This window comes from Artibeus jamaicensis, unplaced genomic scaffold (genome assembly GCF_021234435.1).
Source record: "Artibeus jamaicensis isolate MK-2021 breed Jamaican fruit bat unplaced genomic scaffold, CSHL_Jam_final scaffold_474, whole genome shotgun sequence".
Lineage (NCBI taxonomy): Eukaryota > Metazoa > Chordata > Mammalia > Chiroptera > Phyllostomidae > Artibeus > Artibeus jamaicensis.
The window spans coordinates 17,923,631-17,946,026 of record NW_026522046.1 but is presented as its reverse complement, the minus strand read 5'-3'; the positions used below and the strand labels follow the sequence as shown (position 1 = coordinate 17,946,026).

The following is a 22,396-nucleotide window of genomic DNA, read 5'->3' as shown; positions in this document are numbered from 1 at the left end:
CGCTGACTTTTTTTTTTTTTTAAGCGCTAAACTGGATGGTGGACGGCGGTAGGCCAAGGCTTTTCCACCCGCTGAAAGCCAGCGAGAAAAACAGCGGGCGGTGAGCAAAAGCACGGCGCCTACGCCCAACTCAGTTAGGGTTAGAGTAAAAGGCAGCCCTCACCCGACTCAGGATTAACCCTCCGCATCCAACGCGCAGCAGACTGCGCCTTCTTATAAAGAAGCTGCCGCCGCCCGCGCCCATTGGCCGAGGCTCAACCGCCTAAGCTCTCGCGAGATCCGGCCTCTCGCGGGGGTGGGGGTGGGGGTGTTCAAATTTCTATTTCCGGCCATGGGGCAGTTTGCTGCGCTTTCCCCAGGCCCCGGAGAAGATTTGGGTTTTTTGTTAAGATGTATTTTAAAACTAATTTGTACTTCAGAGTGCTGTTCCCCATCTGCTGCAGACCAGGCACTATGCACTCGACTACCTTCAAGAAATTAGTTTTCACAGAAAAATTGGAAGACGGGAGATACAAACAAGGGATTCTTAACTCCGATCGTGACATTTAGAGCACTTGGATTCTCAGGCAGCACTGAATAAATGACAGTCTTGGCTGGCCTCACTGGGTTGCCTCCAAGTTCCTGCCCTGGTCCCTTCTCCTTAGAATGAATTATCTTCAACATCTTGAGCAGAGGATGGGTTTTATTCAGTATAACTACTTACTGCATTAAGGACTAAAATTCTCTTCTGTTCGGAAGGGCTTTCAAATATTGGTTTTGCCTTAATGTTGTAAAAGGGAAGATATAAACAAAATGTTTACATTTTATTCCCTATTCCCAGGTTACCTGACAAGGATCACTTACAGCCTCACGTTAGAAGTGGAGCCTCACGTTATTGTGGAGTCTACACAATATTCCAGGCTGGTTGTTGAAATTAACTACTTAGAGACCAGGATTAAGGATTGTGTGTGTGCCTGCCTAATCTAGCAAACTACTTCAGGGTCACTTTAAATTTAAATCTCTTAATCTGTTTAAATCTCAATTTCTTAAATTGTAAAATAGGAATAATATTTGTCTATTTTTCTGGGATGTTGAAGTTTAAATTAGGTAAATGATCATTACCATTTTAGAAAAACAGACTTCAATAATTATAAAGCGAGCAAGAGATTGTGATCAGTCTCCAGTGCTTGTGAGTCTACTGAGTGTGGCAATAGTTGTTTAAGCTGCCCTCGGTTTCTACAATTTACCCCATCTACTCTTGCTTACGATCACTAAAATGGGAGAACACGCCAAACATTTAAATGCACCACCTGACAAATCCTTTACTCTAACCAAACTGAGCGAGTTACTGCTACTTGTACATGCCTATAATTTTTATACCTTGGAGCCTTTGCCCTAGTGTTCCCTCTGCCAGGAATGCACTCCTGGTCAATTTTCTTCATCTATATACCTACTTGTAGAGAAGGGGACATAGATGAAAAGGTAAAGTCCTCAATCCCTGTCTTCTAAGAACATCTCTAGTGAGGAAGAAAGACAAGCAACCGAAATTATAAGACTGCATGAATAAAATGGTCAGTAGACTTACATGTAATATAATGTGCTGGAGGACACAAATAATCAACTTAGACTCCATGGAGGAAGCAGCATCTGAACTGGACCTATAAATTCTCTAATACTGTGAGCAAAATAGTTTCTTTGGGGATAACTACTTATTTCAACCTCACACCAACCCTGTCATATTTTGGGATTAGCAACTCCACTTTATAGATGAGGAACTTGATTTTCAAGATGTTTAAACAATTTGCTTAAGTTGTGCAGTTGGCAGGTAAGTGGCAGGGCCTGGACCCAACCCCACATATGCTGCCCCTAAATTCAGAGGGAAGGACACTCCATTAAATTCCAGCTGTCCTTCAAGTCCTGCCTCAGAGCCAAATCTACCAGAAAGTCTTCCTTGAGCTCTCGAGGCATATTCGCTTCTATGAATCCCCAGAGAAGTTTTATACTTTTCTTAGGATACCAAATTACTCTATCTTGTATTATAATTAAGGTATGGATTCTCCTGTTATGCTAGACTGCTGGCTTCCTTGGAACAGGATCTGACTCCAGATTTACCATGTAGACAGATCTGCATAGGGCAGATACTAAATACTTTATGTCAATACTGCCGTCATTCTTTCCATCACACAAAGAAAGGTCATTTCAGACCTTTCTTTCCCCTTTAGACTTATATAATTAGGGCCCAAGGCTTGTCCACTTTTTATAATTTCTTTTTAATTTCTATTGCCCATAATCTTGAGTATAAGACTTAACTACTTTATCTCTACTTTTTAACTGATTATCAAATCCCCAGGGCCTTCCCGGTAAAATTTATCCTCCAAATTATTGCCATGTTCATCTAATTTCCTTAAGTTTTCTGATTTTAAATCTGTTACCCTTTGCTTTTAGGACATTTAACAAAGCCTTCTAGTCCCTGGTTTTAATTTACTTTCCTAGTATTTGCTCTTGGTCTGCTCCATATGTTTCTTCATTTTAACAAAACCATTCTATTCAACATGCCTTGATTATGCTTTGTTCGTTTTCATCCAGCCCTTGCTCATTTCAATTGTGCTTTTCTGGATATCTGCCCTCTTCTCCCCTCTCTCTACCCATCCCAATGCCACCCCATCCATGATGGCATGCCTCTGCTATGAAGTTTTTTCTCATAGCAACTTTCCTGAAGCTTCATTGAACTTAAATCTGTCATTCATTTAGCATATAGCATGTTACATCACAAATTGCACTTTCTCCAAGGGAAATGTAAGACCTCCAAAGTCAAGAATAATTATTTGCAAGCCCTGGCAGGGTAGTTCATTTGGTTAGAGCATCATCCCAATACACCAAGGTTATGGGGTTTGATCCCCCCGCAGGACACATACAAGACTCAACCAATGAATGCATCAATGCATTCGGGAACAACAAATCAATGCCCTCCTCAAATCAATAAATAAAAATGTTAAAAAATGTTTCCTCCAGCATTTAATTTGGTCCTACTCAATAAACATCTGTTGACTGCTTCACCATTATTTTTCCGCATTATAGAAATGCAACAGAAACATGGACATTCCGATAATTGAAATATTTTCTCTTTTCCCAGATACATAATATCCAAAGTTTTCTGTCCCACACACTCAAAACATTTTCTTCTAGCCATTTGTCTGTATTTAGAAGCATCTCTGGTGTACTATGTTGGGACCAACTTCTTTAAATTCTGCAGCAGTGATCCACATGTCCTGGAAGGCAGACAGGGATGCAAGAATAGAGCCTCCCATCCATACTGACATTTTTCTTTCTGGGGGAGCTATAACTTGAACAGGGGTATTGGCAGGTGCCACGTTTGCTATATCTTTAACTAGCCGCTTGTCTAAACCAGGGAACAAGGTTGATCCCCCAGCAAGGATAATATTGGAGAAAAAGGAATTCCTCAGATCTGAATCGCATTTCATTATGCTGCTGAAGCACATCTTATCAATGCCAGGAGTCTCAAGGTTCATGAGAGATGGAGAGAAGAGGGCCTCTGGACATTGAAAGAGCTGGTCATGGAGCTTGATCATCTTCCCATCAGGTAGTTGGTAAACTTTGTCTATAGTACTAGGTTTCTTGGCTATTTCCTCTTCATAGTTCATTGCCACATAACAGGAGGTTTCCTTAATGTCTGCAATAATCTTTCTGTCTGTAGCACTAAGCAGCATGATGCCATGGTCCTTCAACAGCATTGTGAGGTAGTTGGTGAGGTCAAGGCCAGCCAGATGTAGCTGCTGGACACCATGAGGAAGACAGTAACCTTCAAAAATGGGCACGCCCTGGGTAATCCCAGCACCTGAATTCATCACAAAACCAGTTGTGAAGCCAGCAGCAAAGAGAGCCAGCACCCCCTGGATGGACATATAGAAGGCAGGAACCCCCAGATGCTCGAAAAACACCTCAGTGATTTGTTGTCGATTGGCCAGTGGGTTCAGTGCTGGCTCAGTTATCAAGACTGGGACATCACAGGGCTTTAGCTTCAGGTTGTGGTCATAGATATGCTTCCATGTGATCTCCATGTCCCCCCAGGAAGTAATGAGACCACGCTCCACTGGGTAGCTGTAGGAAGAAAAATAGCATAAATAAATGGCAGTTTCTACTTTTCAAACCTGGGTCAATCCCCACATTTATCACCAATATCCCTATATGGTCAGTGACTGCCAGAGCCTCTCGGAGAAGTTAACTACCAGCATAAGTAGCACTACCTTCCTCTGCAGTTTCTGTTGCTTTCCATTCTCCCTAACCACTTTGGAAGACCTTTTGTGACTTAAAAAAAAAAAAAGTTGGCGGAGGCGGGGTTCATCTTCACACAATAGTAATTGAAGAAAATAACCCAAACGACAAAGGTAGCATGAACTAACATTCTTAAATGAATTTTAATGTTATGAATGATAACTTTATACGTTTGGGTACATTTGTACAGATACACAGTGCAAGTAATATTCACTCATTAGATGACCGGTATCCTCGGAGATTCCCGGCCTGGGTTTGCAATAACGCGGGCTAGCTGACACTCTCCTGGCTTCCTTACCTTTTCTCTCACTCACGCACCTCATCAGGGCTCTCGCTCCTTCCCCTCCCCGCGGGTCCTGCCAGTCAGAAAAATGCCTACCTGATGCACAGCGAGCTTCTCCTGTCCTGCACTTGGTCACCCACGCGCAGCTCCAGCGCGGCCTCCGCCGCCCCACTGTGGCCTTTGGCGCGGCCTATAATGTTTGGGTAGGTAACCTGGGGCTCCCGGGATCCAGCCAGGCCCGCCTTAATCACTCCCGAGCCGTTGTCGATCACCACCCGCAGCGGGTAGTTGCTCATGTTGCCCACGCCACCGCCGCCTCCGCTCGCCCCGCTGCTCCTGCTGCCCCGGTTGCGGGGCACAGCCAAGAGGACGGGAAGTGCGGGGCGCAGCGCAGCCCTTAGGCGGCGCTACAAAGTTTCAGTGATGCGCGGGAGCCCACGGCCCCGAATGCCGCGTCACAGAGGCCCCGCAAAGCCCTCCACGCCCAGGCCGGTGGAGTCCGCGGACACGTGGTGCGCTCCACAGTACCGCCCGCCGGGGGGTCTCACAGAGGTCGGGGAGTTGAGCTCTGGCATCCCGGAACATCTTTATCAGGAAAAGGCGATTTTCCTCCTCAAAGATACAATCCAACCCTTCACATGTGGCTTTCTCTAATTCCTCGATGAGCTATAAAAAGTTTTATTTCCCCAAACCATTGAATTCTGATTAACAAGCGTTGGTCTAGGAGCCTGGGAAAGCTCTGGAATACGCTGTTAGATGGGAAAAGATGGAGATATTAGACAAAGGAAAGTTGTCCCAGCAGGGTGGGTAGGTTACTGCTTCTGAAACCTTGTCAACTTCTGAAAAGAAAGGAAAAATGCTAGGATTTAAAGTGAGTTTAAAATTTTTTTATTGTTTCTATATACTGGGCAATAGTTGTGTTTCCTGTGGTTTGTAAGCATAATGTACTCAAAGTCAAAATGGTAGAATCTCGGTATTTATTTATTTGTTTGTTTATTTAAGCGATCTCATCAGGTTATCCCCCGGGGTAATATGGAAACTCATTCTCATAACGAAAAATTCTGGATTTTAAACCTAAGGATGTCTCTCTCTGTTTGCAGGAAAAGTAATATTGCTTAAGTCATATGAAGCTCAGGCTTAAAAACATTGTGTTCCAGAAAGGGCATCTTGGTGTCTGATTTTCCCCTCTCAATTTTGCACACTCTGAAGAGGATTTTAAAATAAGTACGCAACTTAGAAGCTCTGATCTACAGAAGCAGGGAAGGCAACTCAAAAGCTATTTGCACGTCCGTCCACTAGCGGCTGAGAGCTAATGGGAGCCTCGTTTTCTCCGCAGCTAAATCCCGGCTCGGGGGTTTGGGGATGCGCGCTGCGCGGAATCAGGGAGTGGAGTGCTCCGCGGGGGCGCATCCTTCCAGGCCCGGGAAGTCCCGACGCTCGCCTGGCACCCTCAGCAGCCCAACGCAGGAAAAGGATAGGTAATAACCACGTCTTTTCCATGGAAGAAAGTGTACCCACGAGAAGGGCAACTAGAGGGTGGGTAGGTGGGGCTTTAAAAAATAATTTGAAAGTTCACGCAAATTCTAACTTTTGAAGTAATAGCACTTTTCCACTGAACATTTAGTTCTTTTCTCTTCCCCCGTTTTATTAGTTTCTTTCTGGTAAAAGTTACACTAATCCTGTTCATTTTAAGAGCAATCAAACCGCACATTATAATACTTACATATAGTCCTTCCGGAAAGCCACCTACCAGTGAGGTTTCCGTAGTGTAGTGGTTATCACGTTCGCCTAACACGCGAAAGGTCCCCGGTTCGAAACCGGGCGGAAACAACCTTTTTCTGGATTCGTAAATGAGAGTGCCTATCAGACAAGGTATCCCATGTGCAGTAAGGGCTACAAACTTAAGTTTTTAAAAATTCAACTCACAACTTGATGCTGGGAAAATAATGTTCAGCTTAGAAAGGGAGATCAGTGTGAAACTGCCTTAGCCCTATCTCTCCCTGAGACTATTATATCATTTGGTTTTCCATTAGTTTGCCCCCTAAGACTGTAGATTTTTCTAAATGCCAGAGACCATGCTTCATTTGTATTCTTTATACGCAGTCATGCTTGACACCTAGGAGAGACTCATACATTTTTCTGAATTCATCAGAAAGGGTTCCGACAAAAATTAAAGTGGAATCATAAAGAACAGCATACTCAGAAAGGTAAGTTTGATAGGACTAGGGTATCAGTGTCTGGGTCATTCTCACTAAATGTTAGAATGTAGCATAATATTTTACATACCAGTTGTAAACAGGATCAGCTTGACAGGAACTCAACTAGGTAAGAGCAGCCCACTGCAAAGAATAAGTTGCCATGTTGTTGACCAAATAGTATATATAATCAGTGGAAAAGCCTCCCCTCTGGGACACTGAGCTTTGGATATGAATCCCCCGTGTTCATTTGTTACAAGTAAATAAAACTACCATGCAACAACCACTTCGTTTTTTAATATAGCACTCCAAGCGGCCAAACCCTTAAGTTCAGTAACAAAATCAAGAACCAGCCTCAAAATTTTTTTCTTTATAAACGTAACTGTTGTGGTTTTATGCACCAAAATGAGTAGAAATAAGATATAAAAACAGCAAACACAATCTGGTTGGAAAAGTCTTGGAGAGAAGAAACGAATAAATTCAAGTGAGATTGTCCTTTAAAGTTGCTAATACGTTTCCTGTGGTTCTGACCCAATTTTTTCAAAATTAATGTTGAAGTTTTGTTTTTCTGAGATTTTTTATACCCGCGGATACGTGAGAATAAGCCTTAATATAAATGACTTTATGGATCTTACTGTTGCTGCTTTTTGTATATTATGCAAACTGGCTTCCCTCTGCTTCATTATACAAAATATGAATTAGATGTAAATAATTGTATTAAAATGTTCCTAGCCCCGACTCAGAACTCTTTCCGGTATAACGCCCACCTTCCTACATTGTTGCGCATGCCCAGTGTACCCAACTGCTTTGCTCCGCTTTTGTGCTTCAGACTTCTGTCTCCAGGTAAGGGTATCCTGGAAACTGGGCTACAGTTGGCCGATGCAAACAAAACCCAGGAGGTACCAAGAGCTTTCGGGTATGTAAACTGACAAGGGGTGATCAGTGTCAGCTCAAATATTCCCCACAGCGGAGAGTCCAGTACACAAAGCAGTTGTTCTTGGGGAAGGGAAGGATGATGGGAGAAGACGAGCAACTACAAACCCCAGCATGCAGTGCGCAGTTTGGCATCTGGAATGAGGACTGTCAGGCAGCTCCGCCAGGCCTCGGGCCAAATTCGGGCAGAGCGCGAGACACCGACTGTCGTCCGACCAGAATGCTGAGAATCAGGAAGACAGGCGGGGCTCTGTGAGCGAGTCCTGAGGTCCCTGATCTTTGACGTTCGCAATTTGGGGGGTCCCCTGGCATGTAAGTGGTTGTGTAAGTATTTATGGGCCATCCAGTTCGGCCCAGGCCAGCATCGGCCCTCCAAGGTCCTAGAGCCTTCAGTGTTGCCAAGGGACGCCTGGGCCGGATGTGACGTTAGCGTAGAGGAAGAAGAGAGGCGGAGCGTGGCGTGGTGACGTTTTCCCAAGATGGCGGCAAGAGAGTGAAGAAACTGTTTCCGCTTGGTTTGCTATTAGGTGAGTTCTGTTTTCACCCCCAGCCCCCTATCCCCGTGCTCTTCAGACCCTGGGTCACTGGGAGGCAGGCGCCTTGGTGTTCGAGCTCAAGTCGGAACAAAACTGTTAGTGTGGAAAGCTTGGGCGAGGCAGCCCCGTGTTGGCCTTGGCTACAACCTTTGCTGTGGGAATTTGGGGGAGTGGGAGCTGGGCGAAAGACAGGGCTCCAGAAGCCGCGAGAAACCGGCTTTCGTTGTCACTGTACTGTGCCACCTCGAGTGGAGAGTGGGGGAGGTGAAGGGGTGTGGCCTCTTCCCAGAGAGGGACGGAACCTTTGACAAGTCTTGGCCTTGCTCGTTCTCCTCCCGCTGGACACTCGCCTAGCGTTTTTAAGCAACTCTGTCCCGCTAAAGGTTAACAGGTTTCGATGGCTTGCAGGCAGTTTTAAAGATCTCATACCATGTCTTTTCCTCATCTTTCCCATGGAGTCACTCCTTAATGGATATTTTTTTCCTTAACGTGTATGTATGCGTGCTGAGCTTGAAAATCTGAAGTTTCAGCTGGTGCAAAATCGAGAAATTTTGTGGTGCTTTTCCCCCAGCTTTTGGAAGTTTTTTTTCACTCCGCCATTTATTGATGTGTCCAAAGGTTTGTGTTAGTTGGCCAACATGAAACGAAGATGGGATTTATCCCTTTAGCATTTTTCATCATTGTGTATTTGATAAGAATTTTCTGATGGGGGGATAAAATGAGAACTGACTTTTTTCTTCTTCTTGTTATGCCCTTAACCAACTGTTGGGGTGAAATGTTTGATGGAAACTTAGGATTGCTGGTTTGATATTTCTTTTTATCTTTTAGAGCAGAGGTAAAATTCCATTGAGATATCAAGATGCAGTATTCACACCACTGTGAGCACCTTTTAGAGAGACTGAACAAACAACGGGAAGCAGGTTTTCTTTGTGACTGCACCATAGTGATCGGGGAATTCCAGTTCAAAGCTCATAGGAATGTGCTTGCCTCGTTTAGCGAGTATTTTGGTGCAATCTACAGAAGCACTTCTGAGAACAATGTCTTTCTTGATCAGAGTCAGGTGAAGGCAGATGGATTTAAGAAACTGTTGGAGTTTATATACACAGGAACTTTAAACCTTGACAGGTAAAGTACACAGTTTATTTCATTTGTAAAAGCTAATCAAGAGTCTTAAGAGCTGAAGTAGATGTGTATACTTTTTATATTCAGTCTCTGAACTCTGAGGGTTCAAATATTGATGTGTACAGTGTTTTCTGGTTTTTTAAAGAAATTAGTATCACTGATTTTGATAAGCAGGCTGTATTCTTAAATACAAAATCTCGGATGTTAATATGATTAAAGCGTTTCTGACACTGAAACAAAGCCTGTGATTTCAGTTATGTAAATTTGAAGATCAAACACAATGAATTCTAAGTGAATTCTAGTTTTCCCTTGTTTTTTGGTCTTTGTGTTCCTCTGGTCTTCTCTCCCCCTCACTTTCTGTCCCCTATTTCTTAAGGTGTTTGGGGTGAAGGACTGTAGATAGAGAAAGAAGAACTTCTGTGTTCATTTAATAGTGCTCCCATTTCCAACTCTAAATAGCAATGTGCAGGACCTCTTCCTGATCTTGATTCACAGAAATAACTGCATTGGAGTATAAATGGCAGTGAGTCCAATATTAATGCTGAAGTCAGGTCCAAGATGCTAGAATGGTTCTCCAGTATGCTGAATGCTGTCCCTGCACCAACAAGAAGTAGGTACTGAGGACTTGGATAACACAGGCACTGTGTGTCTCCCATACATAATGATCAATATAATTAGTTTAATAGCAATGCATTTATTTGTGGGGGGAGATTAAAGGAAAGAAGTCATATTGCTCTTCTTCCCTCTATCTCTTAATGAAAGTGTGTACATGAATAGATCATAATCTTCTGACATAGAAAGACTGTGCGCTTTAGAATTAGATCTTGCCTATCAGTCACTGTCTTTGAGCAAGATGCAAGCTCTCTGGGCCTCAGTTTTCCCATCTGTAAAAGTGAGGTGGTAGTAACTACCTTGGTGTTACTGTGAAGATTAAGGATTTATTTGAAGGCCCATCTCCCAATGAAAATTGGTTTCCTTGATTTTCCCTTCTCACCCTTCTCCCCCTTTAATTCCACATTTCTTAGAGAAAAATTGGGAGAAAAGTATGAAACTGCCACTCACTGATAACCACTATTAACATTTTGAAAAATGGTCTTTCGTTTTTTTCCAGATGATTTCTATAGATATGTACACATACACATTAAGCAAAATCCTCTTCTCTCTTTTACATTGCAGCTTATCATGGAATGTAAAAATACCTCTTTAAAAATTAGAATCATGGTGTTCCTTAATGCTTTTGAAAAAGGAACATTCATGCTGTTTTCGAATTGTACTTTCAATGTTGGTATAATGAAATCTTGGAGCCAGTTCTGTATAAGCTCCATAGAGGAACGGAACAGAACAGTGTTACAGATTAATCTCATGATAAATTATTTAAATTGCTGAATAGTTTATTTTAGAGGTGCCTGTGATTAAAAATTCTAAATATTTCATATAAAATAACCACAAAACCAATTAATTTTAGTTGCTTTTTAATTTCGTGTTTTCCCTTTCTCCATTAACTTTGTTGGGAAAATCTTGATTTGAAGAGCGTCTGACTCTGTACTTTAAAGCAAAAAATTAGTCTGGAGAAAAGCCAGATGTTTTGCTCAGTCTTTTGGTATATATCTTTCCTGGCAAGCTAATTGTTTGAGCCCAGCTGCAAATGTAGGAGAGGAGTTTACCAAAAATAGACAGTCTGTGTAATTTAGTGAATAATAAAAAATTAAGTAGACTCAGAAGCCAGATTACCTCAAATTTGAGTTCTAACACTTATCTTGAAAAAGTTACTCAATTTTTTCAGAACTTTGATCTTTCATTTGTATGTAAAATGGGGATTATAATAGATTTCATAGGCAGATCTTGGGGTTAAACTACTAATATAAAGCATTTAGCTAGATATCTGCAATATTTCATTGAGTAACTTTCAATTACAGTTCAAAAAGTAAAGGCAAATTTTTAAGCGACCAACTTCATGCTTGTAAACATAAGCACATCAATTATTCGCATAAACAAATGCTGATTGGTTCTCTTATCTGTAACTGAGATTATAGGCTGTTTATGAAATAGATAAATAATTCATATGAATTTATATGAATTGTTTTAATGTGTGACTCAGTGTTAGTTCATAGTGGTCTTAGAGACTGCTTGACCTTGTCATCTGTTTGGTGGTTCATTTTATGGAGCCCTGAACACAACATAGTATGAGACCAAAGTATAAAAAGTAATAGAGTAAATTTGGCTTTCATTCTAGTGGTGTCTCTGATTTATAACTTGATTCTAAAGATAATTTACTATATATATATATATATTTCCAAAATTATAGCGAAGGGCTGTAACAAAAGATGATCCTAAGTAATGTTTTCTTGTCTATGGGAAAGACTCAGTTTGTAAACAGATGTTCCCAAACTGTATTTGTAGTATGTTTAGGAACTTGGAGTGGAATTTCTCAGAGAATTAAATGTTCTTTAAACTAGTGATTAGGTTTACAAACTGGCCTATAAATCTAGTCGATAATCAGCTGAAAAAAATGGTTATATGTATAATAAAACATTTTTAACAGCTGTTATAAGGCTAAGTTTAAAAAGGTGAAACATACAGGTGACACTTGAGGCAAAGCAGATTTCATTAGATTATGAGAAAATGGATAGAGAATTGTAGGTACTGTATTACATATATTCTCAATAATCCGAGATGTTCATGACACTATTTTTATTTCAAGTTTTACTTCTTTTTTTTAAAGATATATTAATAGAGTCTATGTTTATATTATTCGCTACGGCCAAAACCCTTTTCTTGCTTATACACAAAATGAATAGGAAAGTGAGTTATTTTTTCTTGGAGAATTAAATAATATTTGGGGAAAATGGCAAGTAGAAAAGTTACTTGAGAAAGGACAGTGTGTGGGTGTGCGTGTGCCCCCCTCAATTAAAAGGGTCACATTTTTGGTGTTAATGAAAACTCATCTGATTTTACAGTTAAGAAAACTGAAGCCAAGAAAACTGAAGCCATTATTAGAGTAGTCAAACAACCTTTCACTACATTGTAAACTTCTAGAGGGCAGGGACTATTTGATCATTTTAATATCCCTCTTAGTACGACAAGTGGTGGGTGCTCAGGAAATGTGGCCTGGAATGTTGGACAAGGTGACTTAAGTGTTTCTTTATAATTCTAATATGACAAACTCTCTAGCTAACTTAGCTTGGTATCTCACACACAGACAAAGTGGAAGGGTTACAAGAGAGGGAACACATGCTAAAACCCCTTTCTCCAAGTATGATCAATGGACCAGCAGCATTGGCATCACCAGAGTATGTGTTAGAAATGCAAACACTCAGGCCCACCGCAGACCTGGATCCGAGTTTACATTTAACAAGATTTCTTGGTGAATCACATGCACAGGAAAATTAGAAAAGCACTGTTAAAGTCTCTCACAGAGGGAAGCAGGTAAAGATAATAGGTACAGTTTTTTATACTTTTCCTGTTGTCTAGTCAGAAATGTTGGTTGCAATCTGAAGAGGGCTCAGGGTGAATGGGAAGAGGCAATAAGTTATGTTCCAAGTGTTATTTAAAACAGGTAGAAATTTTAACATTTATTTTTCTGTAGTGGTACCTTGATAGCTCTGAATAACCATTATTTTTCAACTTTTCAAGTTCTGTAAAGCTGGAGGTTTTTGCTTAAACATTACTCTGAGCAAATGAATGAGTTTGTTCTCTGAGCAAATGCATAGTTTTGTTCTCTTAGTTATGCCTTTCTCATCTTTCTGCTTGATTAGAACTTTAAAGACGTTGAAATATATGTGCAGGTCTGTTACAAAAACAGTTTCTCTTTGATCAGAATAATGTCATTTAGCCTTGTTTCTTTACAGTTGGAATGTTAAAGAAATTCATCAGGCTGCTGACTATCTCAAGGTGGAAGAGGTGGTCACTAAATGTAAAATAAAGATGGAAGATTTTGCTTTTATTGCTAATCCCTCTTCTACAGAGATATCTAGTATTACTGGAAACATTGAATTGAATCAACAGACCTGTCTTCTTACTCTACGAGATTATAACAGTCGGGAGAAATCAGAAGTGTCAACAGATTTAGTTCAGGCAAATCCTAAACAAGGGGTGTTAGCAAAGAAGTCATCTCAAACTAAAAAGAAGAAGAAGGCCTTCAATTCCCAGAAGACAGGGCAGAATAAAAGAGTGCAATATCCCAGTGACATTTTAGAAAATGCATCTGTTGAATTATTTCTAGATGCAAATAAATTGCCCACACCTATAATAGAACAGGTTGCACAAAGAAGTGATAATTCAGAACTTGAGTTGACATCAGTTGTGGAAAATACTTTTCCAGCACAAGATATTGTACAGACTGTTACAGTGAAACGGAAACGTGGAAAATCACAGCCAAATTGTGCTCTGAAAGAACATTCTATGTCTAATATAGACAGTGTCAAGAACTCTTACGAACTGGAGAGCTCTGGGGAAGAGCTGGATCAGAGGTATTCCAAGGCCAAGCCAATGTGTAATACCTGTGGGAAAATGTTCTCAGAAGCCAGCAGCTTGAGAAGGCACATGAGAATACATAAAGGAGTCAAACCTTATGTTTGCCACTTGTGTGGAAAGGCATTTACCCAGTGTAACCAGCTGAAAACACATGTAAGAACTCACACAGGTAAGACTGGTTTGTAGGAGATATAATTGTTTTTATATTGTGACTGAAATAATACTTTTTATAGTGAATGTATTAATATACAGTGACCAAAATTTGATACATACTTGTATGCATAAAAGTACTTAGCGTGTTAAACTGTTGAACATTTCTTTACAATTGTGAGCCAGTATTTAATGGCTATTTTATCGTAACTGATACTCTGTAGTCCTAATACATGAGTTCTTTCCCCCATAGTTAAAGTAAACGTTAAGCTTATTAAGTATTTAACACAAAGATACTAAAACTAATAACAAGAAAAAGTCATTATAACTCAGGCCAATACTCAGATTTTGCTAACACATCTCACCACCTGCTTCCTGGACTTTGTCAACTTCCGAACATTTATTGGCATTATTACACAAGAGTCCTTCCTCAACTACATTTACCTGTTGGTACTCTTAGGTTTGTACTTTTTAAATTGCCGTATGTATTTCTCTAATTGATCACTTTTTACTATTGTGAGTTAAAAAGCACTAATTTTTAATTCTACTCCTGTTTTTAATAGTTAATCTGGAAGAAGAGATTCTATTTGCTTTTTTACTCCTTGCAATTAACATTTTCAGAATATTGAAACTAGTATTGATGGACTCTTGAAAGTTTATATGACTTATGCAACTAAAACAATATTTCTTTCTAAATATAGATTTTATTTCTTTTTTTTTAGGTGAAAAGCCATACAAATGTGAATTGTGTGATAAAGGATTTGCTCAAAAATGCCAGCTAGTCTTCCATAGTCGCATGCATCATGGTGAGGAAAAACCCTATAAATGTGATGTATGCAATTTACAATTTGCAACTTCTAGCAATCTCAAGATTCATGCAAGGTAAAAAAATAAGTTGTTTGATCTTCGAGTCTGTCATTCACAGTAATCTTATGAATAGTACTGCTTTAGAATTCAGGATAGTAGAGTTCTAATATTCTTAGTATATACAATATTCTTAGTACAGTCAAGGAACCACAAGCTCTGGTGGGTGGAGGAAAATAAGTGAGAAAGTGATGTAAAATCAGCATGGTAATAAGGCATCCAGATGGTGTAAGGTTTTATAGGCCATTTTGAAGCTTTCATTGAGATTGAAAAATAAGTGATACGATATTGCTGGTCTTTTAAGATCGTTGTGGCTGCTATATTTGGAAAAGATTGTAGGATTGCAAGAGTGGAAGCAAATTTTCCAGTTACGAAGATCTAGGTAAAACGTGAGTGAGCCTGATGTTGGTTCAGTTAGAGTGGTAGCAGTGAAAGATAAGTAATAGTTAGGTTCTGGACATATTTGTAAATATAGGACAAACAGAATTTGTTGCAGATTGGATGTGGGGTATAAAAGAAAGGAAGGGAAGGGGATCAGTCAAAGATGATTTTGACATTTTGAGCCTGACCACTTGAAGAGATGGAATTACTATTAACTGAAATAGAGAAAATTTGTGAAAAGAGCAGTTTAATCAGGAGTACAGAAGTTGTTTGAGTAGAGTTCTGAACATGATAAATTTTAGATGACTATTAGACATCTGGAGATATACAATAGACAGTTGGTTATTTAAGTCGGAAATTCAGGGCACTTGATTGATCTGAAAAGATACGCATTTGGAAGTCATTAACATGTATTGGGTTGGCCAAAAAAAAATTTTTTCCCCATATGATAGCTCTGTTAGCTCTTAGTTGTCTTTAACTTCATTCAAATGAGTTTTATTAGATTGTATTGTGACACCTTTCCTATTGGGTGCATTTAAAAAAAAAGTTGGTGAATTTTTATGCAGCCATTTTAATATTGAGAAATGGAAGAAAATAAACATTTTCATTATATTATGCTTTACTATTTCAAGAAAGAGAAAAATACAACTGAAACACAAAAGATTTGTTCAGTGTATGGAGAAGATGCTATGACTGATCTCACTTGCCAAATGTCGTTTGTGAAGTTTCATGCTGGAGATTTCTTGCTGGACAATTTTCCACAGTCACATAGGCCACTTAAAGTTGATAGTGATCAAATTGAAGCATTAATTGAGAACAGTCAGTGTTCTACCACACAGGAGATAACCAACATACTCAATATCCAAATCATCAAAGTTATTGGTAAAAGTGAAAAATGTGTCTTTTATTTACTGAAAAAACCATATGGACTTTTTGGCCAATCCAATAGATAGTATTGAAAGCCATACATTGGCTGAGGTCACAAGGAGAGAATGAGTGTAGATAGAAAAGAGATCAAAGGATTGAAGTCATACAACACTCAAGAGCTCTGGAAGATGGGCAAGTACCAGCAAAGGTGACTAGGAAAGAGCAGCCAATATAAGAGAAAAACCAGAAGAGTGGAGTGCCTCAGAATCCAAGTGAAGAAAATGATTTCAGAAGGGAGTAATCAGCTTTCTCAAATCTTATGTTTGGGACAAGACAGAATTGACTTGGATTTTGCAAAGTGAGAGGTCAACAGTGCTCTTGATGAAAGTAGTGGTAGCAGAGGCTAGTAGAGAATAGATTAGTAGAGAAGAAATACAGTAGAACAGTATTTCTTCTGTTGAAGAAATACAGAAGTACAGTTGGAGACTCAAGGTTTTGTCAAGCAGTAGCAAAGAAATGGAAGAGCAAGTAAGGTCAAGTGTCTTGTAAGATGGGAGAAATCACTATATTTGTACACTGCAATCCAGTGGGATGGGGAAAATGGATGAGGTAGGATGGAGGAAAGTGCAGGAGTGATACTAGTAGGAAAGGGGGATAGTATCTAAAGTACACAAATGGGAGTAGACAGATTCAGATGAAGTATCATCATCCTCAGAGTTAACAAGTAGGAAAACCAAACTATAGGTACAGATGTCTATAGGTAGAGAGTTGTGATGGGAATTTTCTGATTGCTTAAATTTTTCTGTGAAATAGGAAGCAAAGGAATCAGCTAAGAGTGAGGATGGATAAGGAGGTGCTAAGAGTTTTGAGGAAAGAAAACTTTTGAGGAGTGAGTGAATGGACAAGCAAAAATAATTGCAGAATTCGGGGCACATTTGAGAACCATATAAAGATGATGGCAGTACTTTTTGAACTGGTCTCAGAACTTATGTTTTATTAAAAAAAAACATTGAAACTGTTGGTTTTATTTAAATATATATATACTTGGTCTGTTAAGATGAAATAAAATACTGTATGAAAGTTGTGTGAAAAATACTTGCTCTATAAATTGACCTCCAAATTGTTTTACTATCACATAACTCTGTATGTATTTACTAATAGGAAGCATAGTGGAGAGAAGCCATATGTCTGTGATAGGTGTGGACAGAGATTTGCCCAAGCCAGCACACTGACCTATCATGTCCGTAGGCATACTGGAGAGAAGCCTTACGTGTGTGATACTTGTGGGAAGGCATTTGCTGTCTCTAGTTCTCTTATCACTCATTCTCGAAAGCATACGGGTAAGAATTTGATGCGGAGAAGACTGCCTTACGTAAGGGAAGCTGTAAATAAAATAAAAGGGGAAGTTGAGCCTTTACGGAAAGTAAATTACAGACTGTAGTTACATACCTGTTGTGTTTGTGCTTTTTGAAGCTTTTTATGTTTATGACTTTCTGATATATATAAAAACACTTATTTTTTAAATAATATACAGTGGGTAAAATTTTTATCACGTAACATACATTAAAATCATAATTCTGACAATGTACAAATTTGAGTTGAAATGCTTTATGACCTTAGAAAAACTCTGTAGCCTCTTGAAGTTTCATTTCCCTTGGATAAAACTGTAGAGTGAAATTAAGGGGTAGGGGTGGATTTGGGTAGAACATTGATTTTGTGACTTCCTACACAGACATTCTAAGATTTGCATATTAAACAGGTTTAAGACAAATTCTGTTCAAAGATTTTCATTATTCATAGGGTGCATTTTTAATACATTTTTTCTAAATAATTTTATTTTTAATAATATACTAGATAGCAAGAATTGAACTATGGATTGATGAATTTACATGTTATTAATCATATAAAATCTAATTTCTTGCCCAACTCTAGTCTACTAGAAGGACATTTGCAGAAATAAAGTTTTGTTACGTGAAAAGCGTTAGGTTACATGAACAGTGTAAAATAATTAATACTCATTTCAGTTGGATCACACTGAAAAATACCTCTATAATACAATATAAAGAGGTTTTAATTTAAATATTTTAGAACAGGTTACTTTAAATTATTATAATTGATAAATATTATATTGGTATAGTACACCACTTCGCTTTTATTTTCCATCTAGGTGAAAAACCATACATATGTGGTATTTGTGGGAAAAGTTTTATTTCCTCAGGAGAGCTCAACAAACACTTTCGATCCCATACAGGTCTGTGTTTAGGGGGAACGTATTATTTTTTGTTCTCTCTAATTTCTTTTTATGTAAACCTTGACTTTTAAACCATTATGGACTCTATGGTATCTATATAGTAATATTTTAATGCATAAATACCAACTTTTCATTTGCTTATTTTGGTTTTTTAGTTGTTAGGAGTATGAATTGAATATGGTTGAGAGTTGTATAATTTTCTAAGAAATATGCCAAATCAAGTTTTTTAAAATGATTTTGATTTAATGGCAGATATACCAAGAAATGAAAAGGAATCAGTAATATAATATTAGATTTTCATTCTAAACAGTGTTCAGTATGCAAGTTTTAGGAATAAATTTTAATATTGACATGTTTATTTTAAAAGGCAGTGTGTAAATAGTATGAAGAAAATACTGAGTATAAAAAAAATGTAAAAGGAAAAAGCCACCTTGACAATGTGCTGTTTTGACTTTTTCTTTTTAAGAGAAAAAGAATATTTATTATGCTGTTTGGTTTGCATAATAAAGCATCAAATAGTTTTTACTTCAAAAGAATTACAGTTTTGTAGCACTTCATTTTGTTAGTTTTTTAAAGGATTTTTCTAGTAATTTGTAAGCTACTTGAGAACAGAAAAACATAATTATGCTTCTTCCCCCTGCTACATGTCTTAGGCAGGCTCTGGCATATAATTGCACTCACTAAATGTCTGATAAAAATTAAAAAATGTTTTTTTTTCCTTACCGATTTGAGAGAAAGAAACATTAATTAATTGTTCCACTTATTTCTGTATTCACTGGTTGACTCTTGTATCTGTTCTGAGTGGGGATCAAACCCGAAACCTTTGTGTATTGGGACAACGCTCTAACTCACTGAGCTACCACCAGGGCTTTAAGAGAGAGGTGTTCTTTTAAGTTTAAAATTTCTGTTAATGAAAATGCTCCGTTTTCCCTAAAATGGGGATGCTTTACATAAAGGAGTGCCTATATAGAGAGTTTTTATTTCACTATATTATAACCATGTGATTAAAATGATAATTTGAAACTAAATTTAAAGTGTAGTAATGTTCACCTTGTGCTCCTAAACATGGATATTTTTGTCTTAGTTTCTAAAATACTGATGTTTTAAACTTTTAACTTGTTTTTCAGGAGAAAGACCGTTTATCTGCGAATTATGTGGAAATTCTTACACAGATATTAAAAATTTAAAGAAGCACAAAACAAAAGTTCATTCTGGTAAATGTTTATGTTTCTTTAAAATGTGGTGCTCATATTGGTGCTCTTATTAATGCTGAGATGCACATAACAGTTTAGAGTTTTTTAAACTTAGATACCTGCAAGTAAGGCAGCTTTATAATTTACACTGTGAATGTCTTTTTATGTTGACCTAATAAGTAATATTGAAATATTTTCTCCTTTAAAAATCTGATTTATGAATAGTTTTAAAAATGAATATATAAGCAAACTACATATCACCATTCCTCATACTAGAATCTGGGTTGCCTAGAGTTTACTGTAGTTTTGGGGGGGTCCATCATGAATGTTAATAACCCAAATATGTATGTGTGTGTTTTGTGTGTGTATGGAAATAAGAAGCTACAAACCGTTACATAAAAATAGAACTAAATACGATTATGAGACCAAATGTGGGCTATAATAGAGACACAGAAGTGCTGAAGAAGAGTAACTATTTTGAGGTGTTGGAAAGGCTTGAGTTTTAGGGAACTTGCAGGACAAGAAGAGCCCGGAGGGTGGATGTGGGAAAAGGAAGGGCTCGTTCCAGGCAGCATTGGGAAGGGAGTCACTGGGACAGGAAAGTGCAGGCTGTGCCCTTGGCTGGTGGAACTGAAGAGTGCACTGCAAGAACTGAGTTACAATTTCATAAAAGCAAACAGGCAGTTTTGCCTAAAGAGGATAATGAGACTGAAATCTTGTCAATACTTTGGACTGTCAGGAGCACAGTAAAGCTAGTAGAAAATCTGAAGGCAAAATATGTCTTTAATCGGTGTGATAATTACTCCCTTGACTAGAGCAGGATTCCTCACCTCTGAAAATACACGAATGTGCCATTCTGAACTTGAATTTACAGAATAGTATGAACGATTCATTAATACAGTCAGTGAACAAACAGAGTACTTATTATAGGTATCACTGTTAGGTATTTCAGTCTACTTGAGGATTAAAGCATTCCTAAGTTAAGCGTTAAGTAGCACTGAGGATAGGATGTCACAACAAGGCAGTATATGAAACATTGAAAAATGACTGATAAAATAGATGAGAAACAGCTAACCCTGGGCTAGAACAATTAAGTCCATTTTTACCTCGGAGCTGGTGTTCAAACCTAGTCTTGAAGTCCATATTGATTTGTATGGATAATAAGGGCACCTCAGCAGAAAAGTAGCTTGAGTAAGTGTGGTAGTTGAAATGCAAGTTCTGGGAATGGTAAGAGTTTTCCCTTTGTTTGTAAAAATAGTATAATTTTTTTCCCTTTCATTTCAGGGGAAGATAAAATTCTAGATTCTAGTATAGAGGATCATCCCCTGTGTGAACAAGATTCCATACAGAAAAGCCCTTTATCAGAAACTTTGGATGTGAAGCCTTCTGATATGACTTTACCACTGGCCCTTCCACTTGGGACTGAGGACCACCACATGCTTCTGCCTGTCACAGATAATCAGTCTCCTACATCAGATACATTGTTGAGGTCATCTGTGAATGGGTATTCAGAACCACAGTTGATTTTTTTACAACAGTTATACTGACTTCGTAGGGAATGTAGATTTGCTAAGACATCTCTGGTAGTAAACATAAACATCTCTGGTAAGGTGCAGATACTCATCTTAAAATACTATGTATTTGAGTTGTGGCCATTATGATTCATTCAAGTAAAGGCGCCTGATGCTGCATCATAACTGCTATGCCTATTTTGAGTTCTGGCTTTTATGTCTATAATACACCTGCAGTTTTTTAAGAAATGAATTATATAATACAGTAGCACTATTTTGGGTGGTTAGGTTTCATTTTCTTTTAGAGCTGCCTTAGTTCAATTTTTATTTTGCATCTTAGAATTAATTGCCTTCCATGTATTGAAATGGAATCTATCAGTTTATATGATTCAGTTTGACCTGTGTAATTTAAAACTTTTCTTTCCCTCAAAATTTAAGCAAAATCTACGATGGCATCAGCCTAAGAGTTGCTGTTACTAAGCCCCACAGACCAATGCATAAACTGAGGAGAAAAATAAAATTTCATATTTCTGCCTAAGAAATGTAGGCACTAATAAGAATTATGCCATTTCTCTATTAATATAATCCATTGGAGATAACTTTTCTAATTAAACAAAAATAAGTCTCTTAAAAGCTAGAAAACTGTATAAATTTTTGTTCATTTTAGAACTCCGTAGTCCGGAGAAAACTAGTAATACTTTTGATTTGAGTTACCTGAGACTGTGTTTTCAAAATAAGTTTATAATAGATATTTGGTGTTTTTACCTTGTTACAAGCTATTTTCAAAATTTGACTCTGGTTATGATTTAATAGGTTTCTAGGTTACTGAAGATGAGGAAAATTTTGATAAGCCTCTTGTTAACGCACTTTTTAAAATATTAAATTCCAAAAAGAATTTTCAAAATATAAACGTAAAGCATACTATAAATCACTTGGCTCCTGAATATGATTCATTATATTACATAGATTTAGGAAATTAACTTCAATTATAAGTAAACATTTGAGTTATCAGAAAGCCAGTTTATTAAACATTTTATATTTGAGTGTTTGATAAGTTTTGAAACTTCAAATTTTATAGACCACTTTTGGTGATGGTTGTAGCCTCACAGTAGCCCTTCTCCTTCCTGAAGAACATTCAGTATTATTCTCTTTGCTACCACTCTTCCTTATCCTACTTTGCCCACATAGTGACTTACTTCACTGCGTGACCTTGGACATTAAATTATCAGTTTCATAAAATCAGTTCTTTTACTGCTGATTGAACACCATGGTGACATTATGTTTTATTTCTGCCATGCATTAGTTGTGGTTTGTTTTTGTTTTTAAAGTATACCTGTAATAAAGTTAATGTATTTTCCATTGGTA

General features: G+C 38.2%; 2 protein-coding genes and 1 non-coding gene across 6 annotated transcripts; 2 read left to right on the top strand and 1 right to left on the bottom strand.

Annotated features, from left to right (window-relative positions):
• Nucleotides 1-2,814: 2,814 nt before the first annotated feature.
• On the bottom strand, nucleotides 2,815-5,054 carry ACTRT3 (actin related protein T3). Its single transcript, XM_037137492.2, has 2 exons — nucleotides 4,652-5,054; nucleotides 2,815-4,098 (listed from the first exon to the last, which is right to left on the bottom strand). The coding sequence occupies exons 1-2, from the start codon at nucleotides 4,849-4,851 to the stop codon at nucleotides 3,180-3,182; spliced, it is 1,119 nt and encodes a 372-aa protein (XP_036993387.2). The 5' UTR covers nucleotides 4,852-5,054; the 3' UTR covers nucleotides 2,815-3,179.
• Nucleotides 5,055-6,312: 1,258 nt separating this feature from the next.
• Nucleotides 6,313-6,385, top strand: TRNAV-AAC (transfer RNA valine (anticodon AAC)). The gene has a single exon. It is a non-coding gene; the product is annotated as a tRNA-Val (tRNA).
• Nucleotides 6,386-7,521: 1,136 nt separating this feature from the next.
• On the top strand, nucleotides 7,522-22,396 carry MYNN (myoneurin). Of its 4 annotated transcripts, none has more exons than XM_037137482.2 (8): nucleotides 7,522-8,210; nucleotides 9,053-9,344; nucleotides 13,190-13,983; nucleotides 14,687-14,846; nucleotides 17,238-17,416; nucleotides 18,244-18,327; nucleotides 19,455-19,541; nucleotides 20,805-22,396. In XM_037137482.2, the coding sequence occupies exons 2-8, from the start codon at nucleotides 9,079-9,081 to the stop codon at nucleotides 21,065-21,067; spliced, it is 1,833 nt and encodes a 610-aa protein (XP_036993377.1). In that variant the 5' UTR covers nucleotides 7,522-8,210; nucleotides 9,053-9,078; the 3' UTR covers nucleotides 21,068-22,396. The 4 variants fall into 4 exon arrangements, with proteins under 4 accessions (XP_036993377.1, XP_036993376.1, XP_036993378.1 ...); XM_037137481.2 differs by having other exon boundaries at nucleotides 7,523-8,210; nucleotides 9,048-9,344; XM_037137483.2 differs by lacking the exon at nucleotides 18,244-18,327 and having other exon boundaries at nucleotides 7,523-8,210; nucleotides 9,048-9,344.